At 64.8% G+C, this 15521-nt stretch overlaps 1 protein-coding gene across 1 annotated transcript; it reads right to left on the bottom strand.

Moving 5' to 3' along the window:
* Nucleotides 1-591: 591 nt before the first annotated feature.
* Nucleotides 592-13357, bottom strand: LOC102945458. Its single transcript, XM_037883295.2, is given in 13 exon segments — nucleotides 592-1740; nucleotides 2249-2447; nucleotides 3065-3202; nucleotides 4219-4410; nucleotides 9655-9859; nucleotides 10019-10175; nucleotides 10479-10582; nucleotides 10918-10995; nucleotides 11737-11760; nucleotides 12066-12134; nucleotides 12303-12450; nucleotides 12452-12492; nucleotides 12951-13357. Coding segments are annotated over 13 exon segments (1899 nt in total). The 5' UTR covers nucleotides 13306-13357; the 3' UTR covers nucleotides 592-1551.
* Between the last annotated feature and the right edge of the window lie 2164 nt (nucleotides 13358-15521).

The following is a 15521-nucleotide window of genomic DNA, read 5'->3' as shown; positions in this document are numbered from 1 at the left end:
CTGGATCTTCTCCTTTAGCTGGAGCATCCAACCCACTTGGAATCTTGCCCCCCACCTCCCCACCAGCGCCATCCAGTGGCAGTGAGTTCCACAGGCCAAAGGAAGGAGCTTTCCTTGGAGGAGCTGGGAATTGCATCCAGGCTCGCCACAGGCAGGTCATACGTAGCCCACCGGCTCCCTCCGGTGGCTGAATCTAACGGTGCCGCTGCTCTGGCCCCAATCTCACCTGTTCACATTTCCTAGATTTTTTTCCCCTTTGGGACATTTTAGAGGCGGGGGGGGGGGGGGTCCTCAGAGAACAGGGGGAAATTACCCGCTCAGCGTCCCAGAGCAGACCCTGAAATAAAACCCAGGAATCCCAGCCCCCCCCCCCCCGCTCTAACCACTAGACCCCACTCCCTTCCCAGAACTGGGGAGAGACCCCAGAAAAGCTGGCTCCCAGCCTTCCCCACCCCCAGCCATAATATACCCAATAGCAGTAACAATGCGCCGTGACTGGCACACTCCGGGGCTGGTGCCGTAACACAAATAATCGCCCAGCCCCTCAGACCCCAGCCCCGCCCGTGGAAGGACGGCTCCACGCGACAGTTTCCTGCGTCACCACAGAGGTCTCTTTAATCAGCACTTGTGAATTTTTACAGAAAAAGGATTTGTTTTTGTATTTTTTTTGCAAAAAAAACCCTCTATAAATAGATTTGGTGTTAAACACCCCCCCCGCCCCGCCCCTCCCTGCTAAACAGCTCTCTCTGCTTCCATAAATTAAATCATCGGCTCCTATTTACAGCATATATATTAAAATCATTAGAACAATCCTTTCCCCTGCCCGGCAATGCAGCCTGGAAAAAGCCTTTATAAAGTGCCCCTGTGTTTGTTTGCACTGCAGCAACAATCTGAGGTAGGTGAGTGTTATCATCCCGGTTTTACAGACGGGGAAACTGAGGCACAGATTCGGTGGTTTTGTGTGTGTGTGTGTGTGCGCTTGGTTTTTTTGCCAGAAGCTGGTCAGAAGAGCTGACAATGGAACCCAGGAGTCCTGGCCCCCAGCCCCCTCTGCTCTAACCACTAGACCCCACTTCCCTTCCAGAGCTGGGGGAGAACCCAAGAGTCCTGGCTCTCAGCCCCCCCCCCACCCGCTCTAAGCACTAGACCCCCACTATCCTCCCAGCACTGGGGATAGAACCCAGGCGTCCTGGCTTCCAGGCCCGTCTTCCCCTCCATAGCAAGTTTGCCCATGTGCTTTGCCTGCAGACGGTCCCCTAGGACACCAAGTCTCAACTGGCTCAGCCCCACAGCCATGGGGCCTCACTCCCTGCACGAGAAGGGGGGCTGTTAACTCTTAAGATACCAGCTGGGTTGGGGGGAGGACATCCCCGACTTCCAGCCGTTTCCAGCCTGGCTTGTTGCGTGGCCACGAGGTGGCGCTGTTTGCATTGCTGTGGTGAGTTCCACCCAGTCTCAGCCTGAGAGCGTGGCGGAGATCACTGGGGGGTGAAGGCACGTGAGGGCAGGAGGGAGAGGGGCTGGGGGCTCTCCCCTCTCCCTGCCCCGCCCCTAAGCCTTGGCAGCCCGGTGGGTGAGGCGCCGTAGCCGGTCGGGGTTGGATCTCTTCGCCGGCGAGGGCTTTGCTCCGACGCTGACGTAGTAGAAGGTGAGGGGCTGGTAGGTGGGGATGTAGCTGACCAGGCGCTGGGTGGTGCAGGGGAGCCACACGGGGGCTGGGACATAGAACAACTCGGCAGCCTGGGGGAGAGAAAAGAGACCTTAGCAGGAGTCCGAAATATCCAGAGACCCCTCGCCCGGCACGGAGCTGTGGCTGCCTCTGGGGTAGGGCGCGGGGACTGGTTACACAGGGCCCCGTCGCCCGACGCTGAGATGCAGCCACCTCTGGGGTGGGGCGCGGGGGCTGGTTATGCAGGGACCCCTCGCTTGGTGCTGAGATGCAGCCACCCCTGGGGCATCTGCTGTGACCTGTCCCCAGGGCAGGGGCACGGCTCGGGGGATGGGATATGGGGCCTTTTTGTAGGGGGCACCAGCTCTGCTCCAGCCCCCAGCGGGTGGACTGGCTGGCTTGTGGGGACAGACTCTAGGCCCCTCTGGCTCATCCCTTCAGCAGCCCTGTGTGTGTGTTGAGTTTGCTGGGTCTCAGCCCCGTTCTCAGCAGGGACAGGGAACCCCCCCCCCCCCCTCCATACACACCTCAGGCACCAAATGGGCCATGGGGAGCCAGCCCCCCCAGTTCACACATCACCTGTTTGCCAGGCTCCCGCAGGGCGGGTCTGATTGGGGCTGGTGCCGGAGCCGGGGGGGGCCGGGCTGATCCCTCGTCCTCCGAGGAGCTCTCCGACGGCGACTCCGAGTGATAGTCTGACGTCTCGGGCTCCGGGGTCCCTTTGCTGCCGCCCCCTTCCGAGGGGCTCACCGTGAAGTACGGGCTGTTCTCCCCGAGTCTGGGTTGGGGGGGGGGCGGTGCACCCGGGGTGGGGGGGAGAGGATATTTTACAAATTGGAACCATGGCCCCATTAGCCTACAATGGGCCCCGTGCCACCCACCCCCTCCAAGCCAGCCAGCCCCCACCCCCGGGGCTGGATCAGAACCGGTGCCCCCTAGAGGGGAAAGGCCCCATTCCTCACCCCCCTGAGCCAGCCAGCCTCCCACCCCCGGGGCTGGATCAGAACCGGCGCCCCCTAGAGGGGAAAGGCCCCATTCCTCACCCCCCTGAGCCAGCCAGCCTCCCACCCCCGGGGCTGGATCAGAACCGGCGCCCCCTAGAGGGGAAAGGCCCCATTCCTCACCCCCCTGAGCCAGCCAGCCTCCCACCCTGGGGCTGGAGCAGAGCCTGCTTCCCCTAGAGGGGTATGGGGCAGGGTTTAGTGCCCGGTGGGAGCACTGCGAGCCCCACGTGCACGAAGGGGGTCCCCGCGGAGCAGAGAACCCAGGAGTCCTGGCGCAGCTGGCCGTAGTGGGGCTTTTGTCCCCTGCCAGACGGAGGCAGCAGGGGCGCCGCGAGCTGGGGAGGGGGCTGACCCCAGCCAGCAGAGGGCGGGGGCAGGGGGGGAAACTCACCTACAGCAGACCTCCCCCGGGTCGATCCAGAGCGAGAGCTCCCACGGCAGGGCCAGCTCCGAGTACTCCAGCCCGCAGCCCGCGCAGGCCCGGAGCAGCGACTCGTCCACCCGCTGCCTCCGATTGATGCGGATACACCTGGGGTGGGAGAGGCCGGTCAGTGGGGAGGGGGTCAGAGCATCAGGGGCCCTACAGGACCCCCAGCCGGCTGCAGCCTCCCACCCCGCGCCCGGGGCAAAGTGTTACCCACCCGCCTGGCATCAGGCCCCGCAACACAGCCCATGGACGGCGCCACCGGCTGCCCCCATCCTGCGACATGCTCCTGTGACGAAGCGGGAGTCTCCTTAATGTTTCCTCTGAATAATGTGGGGGTGCCTCAGTTTCCCCTATGCAGTTCTTAAGTATCTAGGGGGTGGGATAAGGGGGTGTGATCATTGCAGAGCCCTAGAGGGCAGGTGTGTGCAGGGGTCTGGACACAAAGAATGGGCGACATCCTGTCTCCTGGCCACTGATGGCCTGGGCCCTTCCCCCTGCAAGGTGAGAGCTAAAGGGCTGGAGAACAAAGGGATCCGGTGACCTCCTGGCCCGGGAAAGGGGGAAAGCCCAGAGGAGGCGGGGGCTGGAGGGAGTTTCAGTTTGGGGCTGGCTGGGACATGGAGTGAAGGGCAGACGGGGTTGTCTGGCTCACTGCCCCCCAAAATGGACCCAGCTGAGGGGTCCTGTTCTCTGCACCTGCAAGCTCTGTGTTAGACCATGTTCCTGTCGTCTAATAAACCTTCTGCTTTACTGGCTGGCTGAGAGTCCCGTCTGACTGCGGAGTTGGGGGGCAGGACCCTCTGGCTTCCCCAGGACCCCGCCTGGGCAGACTCGTTGTGGGAAGTGCATGGAGGGGCAGGGGAGGCTGAATGCTCCGAGGTCAGACCCAGGAAGGTGGAGCCGGGGGAGCTGTGTGTCCTGCAGACAGGCTGCTCCCAGAGAGGAGGCTCCCCCAGAGTCCTGCCTGGCTTCGTAGGGAGCAGGTCCAGAGCACCGCCCGGGGACTCCGTGACAGCTCCACCCACCGGCCACCTGCGGTGCACCTGGCTCTGCCAAACGGCTGTGTGAGCGGGCACCCCGATCCCCGCGCCACCCCCCTCCGCGCCTGGGCCCCTTACCTGTAGGCCTGTCCCTTGGCAGGGTTCTCGGGGTACCAGTGCCGGCAGTATCTCTCCTGCAGGACGGCGGCCAGGCGCTCCCCGAACTGCTCCACGAGCCCCTTGTCCAGCCGGCCGTGCCGGTTCGCCAGGCGCGACAGGAACCGGGCGCCCGTCTCCACCTCCTCTCTCATGGCGCGGGCAGGGCTCGTCCTACGGGGGGACAGGACCCCGGTGAGCCGCTGGGGGAGGTCAGGTAATGGGGCTCAAGGGGGTTGAGGGGCTGGATCCCAGGGGAGCTCTGGGCAGCGAGGGGTTAAAGCTGCTCCAAGGGGCAGGGTGCCCCTTGGTACCTGAGCAGGGGGGAGGGGGTTTGTGGGGCTGACACAAGCCGATGACATCACCACGAGTCAGGAAACCACAGCAGGATTGCTGCCCCGTTACATCAGCAACGGTCTGCTCAGCTGGGCTCAGATCCACGGCCAGCCTGGCATCCTGCCCCCCCATTGGATCCCCTCCATGGACCCATCACCCTGGCATCCTACCCCCCATCAGATCCCCTCCATGGGCCCATCGCCCTGGCATCCTACCTCCCATCAGATCCCCTCCATGGGCCCATCACTCCGGTATCACCTCTCCCCTCCCGGGGTGGACTTGACCCATTTCCTGGGACAGCTTGTCCCCGCTGGTGTCCCCACCCACACCAGCCCAGAAGTGTCGCAAGGGGGTTACAACACAGCCGCCTGCTCCGGAAATCCAGGGGCGAGAGGCGGGGGAGAGACACTCGCAGACGGACGCCTCCCCACACACCCGGCAGGCAGAGTTACAGGCAGAGAGGGCTGAGTCAGGGTAAGAGACACCCCCAGAGAAACAAACAGATACACACATGGGCAGTCCCCAAAACACACACACAGGTGCACAAAGACACACATGCAGTGTCAAGGAAGGAGACACCCACAAAGAAACACAGAGACAAATACAGTCGGGCAGCCCCCAACACACACACAGGCAGAATGGGAAAGACACCCCCAGAGAAACACACACACACACACACACACACACACACGACACAGACACACATGCAGTCAGGCAGCCCCCAACACAGAGACAGAAAGAGGGAAAGACACCCCTGGAGGTACAGACACCCAAAGGCTCAAGGGTGGAGTCAGGCAACGAGACACCCCCAGCCAGGTACGGACGCGGGGCTGGTGGCCTCCAGCCTCCGCTGGCCCGGGCTAACCCCGCGACGCCGACCCAGGGCCAGCCGTAGTTCTGCTCAACACCACCTGCGCGGCCGCCTTGAGCACCGTCTTGGTTAACGGGACGCCCTGCGGCCGATTGTCTAGAGACGAGGCCAGAGACACAGTCGGGGAAGCCAACCCTGCGTGTGTGGTGGGGGGCTCTGACCAGGCCAGAGGTGTGAATTAGCTGGAGTTAACCGGCACTCATTTATCTCCCGAGGAGAGGGGAAATGTAGGGCAGTTACAAGGACACACTCGCACACTGTTTCTCTCTCACACCGGCGGGCGTAGAGCTATGCCAACACACAATCACAGATACAGGCTCATCAATACACACCGCCACCCAGAGACACAACCTCACAAAGATAAGGGCACTCAGAGATGCAGATGCACAACCGCAGATACACACACACGTATCACCAAAGTACAGCCAGACAGATGCACAATTGCACCCAGACAACCCCCCGCCCCATACACACACACAACCACAAAGATGCAGTCAGGCAGATACAGTCACACTCAGGGACACACAGTCACAAAGATACAGCCATACAAATAAACAGTCACACCCAGACACACACTCACACAACCACAAGGATACAGCCATACAGATACACATTCACACGAGAGACACACACAGCCCCAAAGATACACAATCACACACAGAGACACACACAGCCACAAGGTTACAGATACACAATCACACACAGAGACACACACAGCCACAAGGATACAGCCACACAGCCGCATGGTCCCACAGAGGTACCCAGAGCCACCGCCAATAATCTCCTCCTCCTCCCCCCTCCCCTCCCCAACACACACACACACACACACACACAACCACAAAGATGCAGTCAGGCAGATACAGTCACACTCAGGGACACACAGCCACAAAGATACAGCCATACAAATAAACAGTCACACCCAGACACACACTCACACAACCACAAGGATACAGCCATACAGATACACATTCGCACGTAGAGACACACACAACCACAAAGATACACAATCACACACAGAGACACACACAGCCACAAGGATACAGCCACACAGCTACACAGCCGCATGGTCCCACAGAGGTACCCAGAGCCACCTCCAATAATCTCCTCCTCCTCCCCCCTCCCCTCCCCTCCCCTCCCCTCCCCAACACACACACACACACACACACACACACATTGCTCCTGCTCTCAGTTGTGGGACTTTCAAGAAAACTTCCCAGGGAGGGGAATCCTGGACACAGCCCTGGGGAACCCCCCCCCCCTTCTGTTCCCCCCCAAATCCCAGACACTCCCCTACAGGTCCCAGGGATCCCCCAGGGGTGGGGTGCGGGGAATCCCAGGCTGGGCTCCACTGTGGATGACCATGGTGGGGGAGGGGTTGTCACTGTCTGTCCCCCAAACAACAGCTGGGAGGAGAAGGGGGGGCACATTCCTACAGCTTCCCCCACGGCTCACCCCCCTCCCCCTTTGATCTCGATCCCCCTCACACATGGGCCAGCTCAATGTCGGGGTCACCAGGGGAGGGGGGAGATACTGGCCCCAATGCCTGAGTCCTATGGGTCACATACCCCAATCCCATCACCCCCACCCACAACCTTTCCCCCCCCCTCCCGTCCTCACGTCATAGCCTCTTTCCTCACACCGCTGTTTGGAAATATTTCCTGGCGTCCGGGAAATCCCATTATTTCCGCTTCCACCCCCTTCTCTCCTCCCCCCCCCCGCACCCTATAACTCCTTCCTCCACCACCCCATAACCAGTCCCCGCACCCCTTCCTCTCCCCCTCCCCCCACAATCTCTCCTCCTCCCCTGCACCCCGAAACCCATCCCCCCACCTCCTATACTCCCCGGCACCCCCAAGCTCCCTTCCCCATAGCTTCCCCCTCCCCATACGTGGGGGGGAGGGCTGGGTTCCGCCACCCGATGAGGAAGTTGCAGACACCGGAGCGAGGGAGACACAAAGGGAAGGAGAAAATGAAGGAAAAAGCTGCCGGGTGGGGGAAACCGGGGGGACCCCCCATGTCTCAGCTCCCCCCCGGGGGGGGGGGGGAGGCGTTGCTGGGCTTCCGGCCCCAGACCCCAACAGCGGAGCCCCCGGCCGTAGCTAAGGGGCAGATCAGACCACCCCCCCCACAGCTGAGCCTGCCCCCCCCCAAACTCTGCGGGGCCCTCGCGTGGGGCTCCCCGCAACCCCGCGACGCCCCGCAACAGACAAGAGCTCTGTCCCCGTCCCCCTTCTGCCCCCCACGCCGCGATCCCCCCTTCTCCCAGCCCCCCCCGGGATCCCCCTTCTCCAGCCCCCCCGCGCCGCGGGCCCGGACGCACCGTGCGCTCTCGCCGCCTGGTCCACGCGGTTCTGTTTGCCCCGGGCCTGGCTCGGCCGGGAGGGGGAGGGGGATTCCCCGCCTCGCCTCGCGTCACTGACCATATTAGGAGATCCTGAGCCCGTGGGAACTTCCAGGCTGCGGGGACCGCCCGGCCCTCGCCCCTCCCCGCCCGCACACCCCCAGCGCGGGCCCTGGGGGGCGGCAGCGAGTCCAGAGGGGCGGGGGAGCAGGGGGGCAGGGGGACCGAGAGGCTCCCCAAACTTCCCTCTACCCCTCCCCCCGACTGAGCCCTCCCCCGTTCAGGGGGGATCCCCATTCACCCCAGGGTCCTGCCCCAGCACCCGCTACTTGCATGTGTCCACAGAATCACAGAAATGTCCAGCCGCCCTGACCATAAGGGGAGACCCCCCGACCCTGCCCCCAGCAGCATAGCGCCCCCCAGGGGCATCGGGCCAGGCCTGACCGCCAGGGGAGACCCCCCCACCCTGCCCCCAGCAGCACAGCGCCCCCCAGGGACATCGGGCCAGGCCTGACCATAAGGGGAGACCCCCCCCACGCTCCCAGCAGCACAGCGCCCCCCAGGGGCATCGGGCCAGGCCTGACCGCCAGGGGAGACCCCCCCACCCTGCCCCCAGCAGCACAGCGCCCCCCAGGGGCATCGGGCCAGGCCTGACCATAAGGGGAGACCCCCCCCACGCTGCCCCCAGCAGCATAGCGCCCCCCAGGGGCATCGGGCCAGGCCTGACCAAAAGGGGAGACCCCCCCCCCCCCGCTCCCAGCAGCACAGCGCCCCCCAGGGGCATCGGGCTAGGCCTGACCGCCAAGGGAGACCCCCCCCAACCCTGACCCCAGCAGCACAGCACCCCCCAGGGGCATCGGGCTAGTTCTGACCGCCAGGGGAGACTCCCCCCACCCTGACCCCAGGAGCACAGCGCCCCCCAGTGCCGCCCTGGGGCATCGAGCCAGCCCTGACCGCCAGGGGAGACCCCCCCCCCCGACCCCAGCAGCATAGCGCCCTCCAGGGGCATCGGGCCAGGCCTGACCGCCAGGGGAGACCCCCCCCTCTGCTCCCAGCAGCACAGCGCCCCCCAGGGGCATCGGGCTAGGCCTGACCGCCAGGGGAGACCCCCCCACACCCCACCCCCAGGAGCACAGCACCCCCCAGTGCTGCCCTGGGGCATCGAGCCAGCCCTGACCGCCAGGAAAAACCCCTTTTGTGGCCCAGACAGAGACTCCCAGCTCAGACTGGAATTTGGGTTTATTCTGATCAGAGAATTGACAGTGCAAATCCCAGGGTGCCGAGCAGAGGAGAGTCCAGGGCCCAGGCCGGGGGCATCAGGGCCGGCCCATGGCCCAGCGACAGATGCCCCTGTAGGGAGAGAGCGAGAGAAGATGGGGGGCAGGGAAGGAGTGCAAAGAAGAGCAGAGGAGGAGGAGAGGAAAAGAGGGAGTGAGAGAAAAGGGGGGGGAAGAGGAGGGAGAAAAGCCCGAGTTCACAGAGGAGAGAGTGAGAAGGAAGCCATAGCAGAGGGAGGACAAGCCAGAGGAGGAAGGCCGCCCCCCGCCCACACCACACTGCCGTCTCCGCATGTTGCTCCCAGTGCGTGGATGGAGGGGGGCTGGACTGAGCTGGGACCCAGAAGGGCAGTGTGGGGCTTGGGCCTGGGCAGGGTTTCCCCCCAGGGTGTGGCATTCAGGGCCACAAAGGGCTTGGTCGGAAAGCGGGGAGCTGGGGAACTCCCTGCAACTGGATACCAGGCTGGGTGGGCGGGTCCATGGGTCAGGTCTGGTGGGGGCAGAGTCCCAGGCTGGATGGGCCCCTTGGTCAGGGGAGGTTCCTAGGCCGGAGGGGCCCATGGCACTGATCCGGAGGGTTCACGCAAGCTCACCCCAGCAGCAGGGTGCCCAGCAGGGCGCTCAGCGCCAGCCCCACCATCAGCAGCACCACGTTCCTCTTGTGCAGCGAGTCGGGCTCGGCCAGCAGCTCCGAGAGCCCGGGGGGCCGGCCCTCGGCCCCGCGCCCCGCTGGGGACTGCAGGATGGTGTGGAACATGTCCTGCAGCTCCGTCTCTGCCTCCTGGCTGCTGGCAGTCACTGCGGGGAGACAGAACCCAGGAGTCCTGGCTCCCAGCCCCACCCCTCCGCTGCTCCAACCACGAGACCTCACTCCCCTCCCAGAGCTGGGGCTAGAACCCAGGAGTCCTGGCTCCCAGCCCCTCTGCTCTAACCACTTGACCCCACTCCCCTCCTTACCATTGAGGTAGAAGTATTTCCGGGCTAGCACATCATCCTGCTGGGCTAGCTGGCAGGCGTAGGTGCCGCGGTGCGAGCCCCACGTGGGACGGAGGACAAGGGAGGAGCCGGCGCCCATATGTAGGTCCCGGAAGAGAGAAAGATCCTGGGTCCGGAGCTGGGGGGGGCAGAGGAGAGCGAGTTGAGGGGGTGACGGGGGGAGGAAGGGCAGGCGTCAGGGGAATCAAACTCAGGATCAGGGGCAGAGCGAGGGGGCTGGGCTGACTCGAAGGCTGCCACTAGGGCGTGTAGGGGGCAAGGGGCATGGAGTCAGGGCAGCAGACAGACAGAAACTCTCCCCCCACAGTAAAATTACTTCCTTTCACCACCCCCATCCACCAAGGTCCCCCCGCCCCGTCTTCCTGCTACCCGAACAGACAACCACAACACGAGACAGACCCTCCCCACCCGCCACACTCACGTCCCTGGCAAACTTCCAGCTATGCCGCACGTCAGGGGGGGTCTGGAACGGGACCCTGCATGTCAGAGCTGTCCTCTCCCCCTCGTTCTTCCAGACGTCCTCCACTGGCAGGGCAAAGAGCGGGGGTGATTCCGGGTGGGGCTGGCAATGAGGCCACCTCTGGGGTGGGGCACGGGGGCTGGTTATAGAGGGACCCCGCCCTGCAGGGAATCCCTCACCCAGCACTGAGATGCAGCCACCTCTGGGGTGGAGTGGGGGGCTGGTTAGCCAGGGAATCCTGTGTTCAGCTGAAAGCACAAGGGGGTTTTCTGGAGGTTGAAGAGAATCCCCTGGGTTCGGTTTGGCCAGGACTCCTGGGTTCATCATCTGGAAACGGCAGGGAATCCCGCAGCACAGCGCCCCCTAATGCTGTGTGGGGACTTGGGGATGTAGCACGTACCTGGACAGTCCAGGGGGAGCTGACAGTCCACTAGGCTGCACGAGGTGCATTTGTAGACCTGGGCGTCTTTCTGGTACCCTGCGGAGAACAGCAAAGTGGTGGGGAGCCTAGGGCTGGGCTAGCAGGGGGCTGTGGGTCGGGAGTGAGGGGCACCGGTGGAGCTGGGGAGTGGGGGGAGCCCAGGGCTGGGCTAGCAGGGGGCTGCGGGTCGGGAGTGAGAGGCACCGGCAGAGCTGGGGGAAGGGGGGAGCCCAGGGCTGGGTTGGCAGGGGGCTGTGGGTCGGGAGTGAGGGGCACTGGTGGAGCTGGGGAGTGGGGGGAGCCCAGGGCTGGGCTAGCAGGGGGCTGCAAGTCGGGAGTGAGGGGCACCGGCAGGGCTGGCTGGGGGGTCCAGGGCTGGGCTGGCAGGGGGCTGCGGGTTGGGAGTGAGGGGCACCGGCAGGGCTGGTTGGGGGGGACTTCAGGGCTGGGCTGGCAGGGGGCTGCGGGTCGGGAGTGAGGGGCACCGGTGGAGCTGGGGAGTGGGGGGAGCCCAGGGCTGGGCTGGCAGGGGGCTGCGGGTCGGGAGTGAGGGGCACCGGTGGAGCTGGGGAGTGGGGGGATCCCAGGGCTGGGCTGGCAGGGGGCTGCGGGTCGGGAGTGAGGGGCACCGGCGGAGCTGGGGAGTGGGGGGAGCCCAGGGCTGGGCTGGGAGGGGGCTGCGGGTCCGGAGTGAGGGGCACCGGCAGGGCTGGTTGGGGGGTCCAGGGCTGGGCTGGCAGGGGGCTGCGGGTCGGGAGTGAGGGGAGCTGGGGGGCCCCGCGAGACCTCAGGACTCACCACACGGCGGGACGCAGGCAGGAGCTGCGAAGGGAGAGGAACAGGAGGGAGGATGAGGCCATATCAGGGCATGAGGCCCAGCAGCAGCAGACCCGCTCCTGGGTGCCCTCTAGGGGGCGCCGAATCTGATCCAGCCTCCCGGCAGGGACTGGATGGCTGGCGGTGGGGGGGTGTCTCAGCCCCTGCCTCCCAATAGGCCGAGGGCTGGGTGGTCCATGGGGTCCCAGTCCCTTCCCCCCACCTGTTCCAGGACAGTGGGTGCATGGGGGGCTGTGTGTGTGTGTGTGGGGGGGTCACACCGGGTGGTCGGCTCCCAGCCCCCCTCTCACCTGGTTTCAGCTGAGCCAGCTCCGGCTGGATTTGCGCCACAGCGTCCGGCACGGCCACCTGGTAGGGAACTGGGGGGGAAGAGGGGGTCAGAACCGGGCCCCCCGCCCACACCCTCCCCCTGCCTTTCCAGCCCCTGCCCCCACCCTATCCCTCCCCTCCCCTATTCCCAGCCACTTCCCCTTGCTCCCCCCTTCCAGCATCCTTCCCCTCCCCTTCCTCCCCCGGCTCTGACCCACCCTTGGATATGCCCTTCTGCTCCAGGGAGAAGATGACATTGGAGAAGATGTCCTTCAGCTTCTCCATCTCCGCCACACCTGGGGAGGGCGAGGGGGGCGGGTGAGGGGACAGGTTCTGCTCTGGGGTCCGTCCCATGCGCTGCCATAGATGGAGGGATGGGCAGAGGAATGGATGGAGGAGATGATGGAGCTAGGGATGGTTGGAGAGATGGGCAGAGGATGGAAGGATGGCTGGAGGTAGAGACAGAGGGATGATGGAGCTAGAGATGGATGGAGGTAGAGACGGAGGGAGGATGGAGCTAGGGGTGGATGGGGTGAAGATGGAGGTAAGATGGAGCTAGGGATGGGTGGGGTGAAGACGGAGGGAGGATGGAGCTAGGGGTGGATTGAGGTGAAGACGGAGGGATGATGGAGCTAGGGATGGATGGAGGTGAAGACGGAGGGATGATGGAGCTAGGGATGGAGGGCCAGGGATTGGTTAAGCTGGAGGAAGGCAAGGATGGAGCTGAGGGATGGACAGACGGTGGGTGGACAGACAGACAGGAGGGACGGCGGGAACGGAAGACGGACGGACAGAGCGAGCTGCAGGAGGAGGCCGGGGTGAGGCCAGAGGGCCGGCCGGCCGCTTGGCTCTGGGGCCCCACTCACCCACCACCAGCTGGGCGTGGGGCTGGAAGGCGGCCCGCAGGGTGCCCAGGCAGGCCACGTGCTGGGAACTGGCGTGACCCAGGAAGATCTGGCAGACGCGCAGGCGCTGCTGGGGGGTGGAGAAGCAGTCGAGGCAGCCGGGCGCCCGGGGGGCCAGAAGGAGGCCGAGGCAAAGGGGCAGCAGCAGCTGGGAGGCCGCGGGCATCGCCCAGCGCAGGGGGCACGGAACCCGCCGGGACATCACAATGGAGAGGGCAGGGCTACGATCTGGCCACGCCCACCCCAGAGGTGGCTGGGTCCCAGCGAGGGGTCCCTGTATAACCAGCCCGCTGCCCCACCGCAGAGGTGGCTGCATCTCAGGGCCGGGCGAGGGGTTCCCATGTAACCAGCCCCCCTCCCCACCCCAGAGGTGGCTGCATCTCAGGGCCGGGCGAGGGGTTCCCATGTAACCAGCCCCCCCCCCACCCCACCCCAGAGGTGGCTGCTTCTCAGGGCCGGGCGAGGGGTCCCCGCATACCCAGGACTGGAGGAAGGCAGCTCCGGCCGAGGGGAGAAGTGTGTGGGGGAGAGGTGTCGGGCTCAGAGGTCCGTCTCCATGGAAACCAGACAGCCAGGCATGAAGCTGAGAATTAATATGTCCCTTAAATGGGGTGGGGGGGGGGCGCTGTGGGGCAGGGGGGATGAGTGCATCAAAGGGATGAAAAACGACCCCCCCCCAGCTCTGCTGGTGCCCCTCACTCCCGACCCGCAGCCCCCTGTTAGCTCAGCCCTGGGCTCCCTACTCCCACCCTCTGCAGAAGTGCCCGAGCTGGGGGGCAGGGGGGCGCTGTGGGTCGGGAGTGAGGGGCGCTGCTATCCCTGTGCACAACATTATTTCTCCATAGTAGTAACCTTGGAAAAGGAGCCAGGAGTCGAGTGTTTAGAGCCCGGAGGAGGGGCAGGGAGCCCGGATTCCTGGGTTCTCTCCCCAGCTCTGGGAGAGGAGTGGGGTCGAGTGGTTGGAGCTCGGAGGGAGGGCGGGTGATGGGTTTGACGAGGGGCCTCCCCGTCCCCCTCAGGGGGTCCTGTGCTGCTTGGCTTGGGGGGTTCAGCTGTTTGATGGTGTCTCTGGGAGCAGGAGCCTCTGAGGCACAGAGACACCCGTCAAACCTGCTCCCTCGGGTGGGCGGGGAGGGATCTCCCGCGGGGTGGGCGAGGTGCTCAGCTCCGTGTCCCTCCAGACCTGTTGTCTCAGCTCAAACACAGGCCGAGCTCACCCAAGACTCTGACGGCGATCGGGGCCCCGTCGTGCCCTGGGGAAACCGAGGCACCGAGCAGGAAAGCGATTTCTCCAGGGTAGCACCAGGAGTCTGTGGCGGAATCCTGAGTTCTAACCCGGGGGGAGCCAGGACTCCTGGGTTCTATCCTGGCTCTGGGAAGGAAGGGAGTCTAGTGGTTCAGGTGGAGGCGGAGGGGGGTTTGGTTGTCCGTGCCCCAGTGGTGAAGCTGCCCCCGGCGTGACGGCCTGAGACCTGCCCCTGGCTGCGCTGTGTCGGGGCCAGTCGCTCAGTTCCCAAGAACCTCACCTGTGAATTCTGCGCTGCCCTCACAGGTTAAGGGTCTCAGGGACAGAGACGGCTGCCGGGAGCGAGACAGAGAGGGAGGAGGAGAGCGCAGGTCTGGGGTCCCATTCGTCCAGCTGGAGCAGAGGAAAAGAGCGGGTGCTGAGAGGTTAGAGGGAGGAGAGCACCCAGGGTGCGGGCTGAGTGGGCTGGAAGGAGGAGCCTGGGCTGCTGCTATCTATGGAGTGCGGGGGATTTTGGATGGATTTTGTCAATGCCCCCCCTCAATCCTGACCCCCCATGCCATTTATTCCCACTCCGGGCTCCCTCCAGCTCTGCCGGTGCCCCCACTCCTGACCCGCAGCCCCCTGCTAGCCCAGGCTCCCTTCCCCCAGCTCTGCCAGCGCCCCTCACTCCTGACCTCCAGCCCCCTGCTGGCCCAGCCCCGGTCTCCCTCCCGCACCCACCCACACAGGGGGATGTTTCCATGATTCTCTTCGCAATCTGCCTTTCTGCTGATGCTGTCAGTAGGGGGAGCCAGGGAGCGCTACTCCGGGAGCGAGGTGTTGGGGGCGGAGGTGTCCTTCCGTCCGGCTGGGAAACCCACCCCGAACTAGACGACCTTTCCCCAATGGGTGGGGGGGGGAGAAGTCAACAGATTTTGTTGCCCAAACCCCAGTCGGGGGGTTGCAATGAGGTGCTTTGGGGGCGCCGGTTAAATGCAGATTTGATCAGCCCAGTGGGGGGCTGGGGGGGCTCGGCCGCGGGCAGGGGTGACCCGGAAGGGGTACTGATGGGCCCTGGGAAAGAGCCGCCAGACAGGTACCAGAATGGGCTCCCCGTCAGCACCAGGCCACCAGACCGGGATACTGGGGCCCGGGAAGGCCAGTGACCTGCCAGCGAGCGGCTTCTGGGATGGGCCGTTGGGGGGGAGGGGGCGGCTAGCACCTATCCCGAGCCCCGGCTGGTCACCGACAGGTAACACTGGTGGGCCGGCTCTCCACAGCCGCTCACTAAGCTGCGCCCGGGG

This window comes from Chelonia mydas, chromosome 24, assembly GCF_015237465.2.
Source record: "Chelonia mydas isolate rCheMyd1 chromosome 24, rCheMyd1.pri.v2, whole genome shotgun sequence".
NCBI lineage: Eukaryota > Metazoa > Chordata > Testudines > Cheloniidae > Chelonia > Chelonia mydas.
The sequence above is the reverse complement of the archived record's forward strand: the minus strand, read 5'-3'. Positions and strand labels throughout refer to the sequence as shown.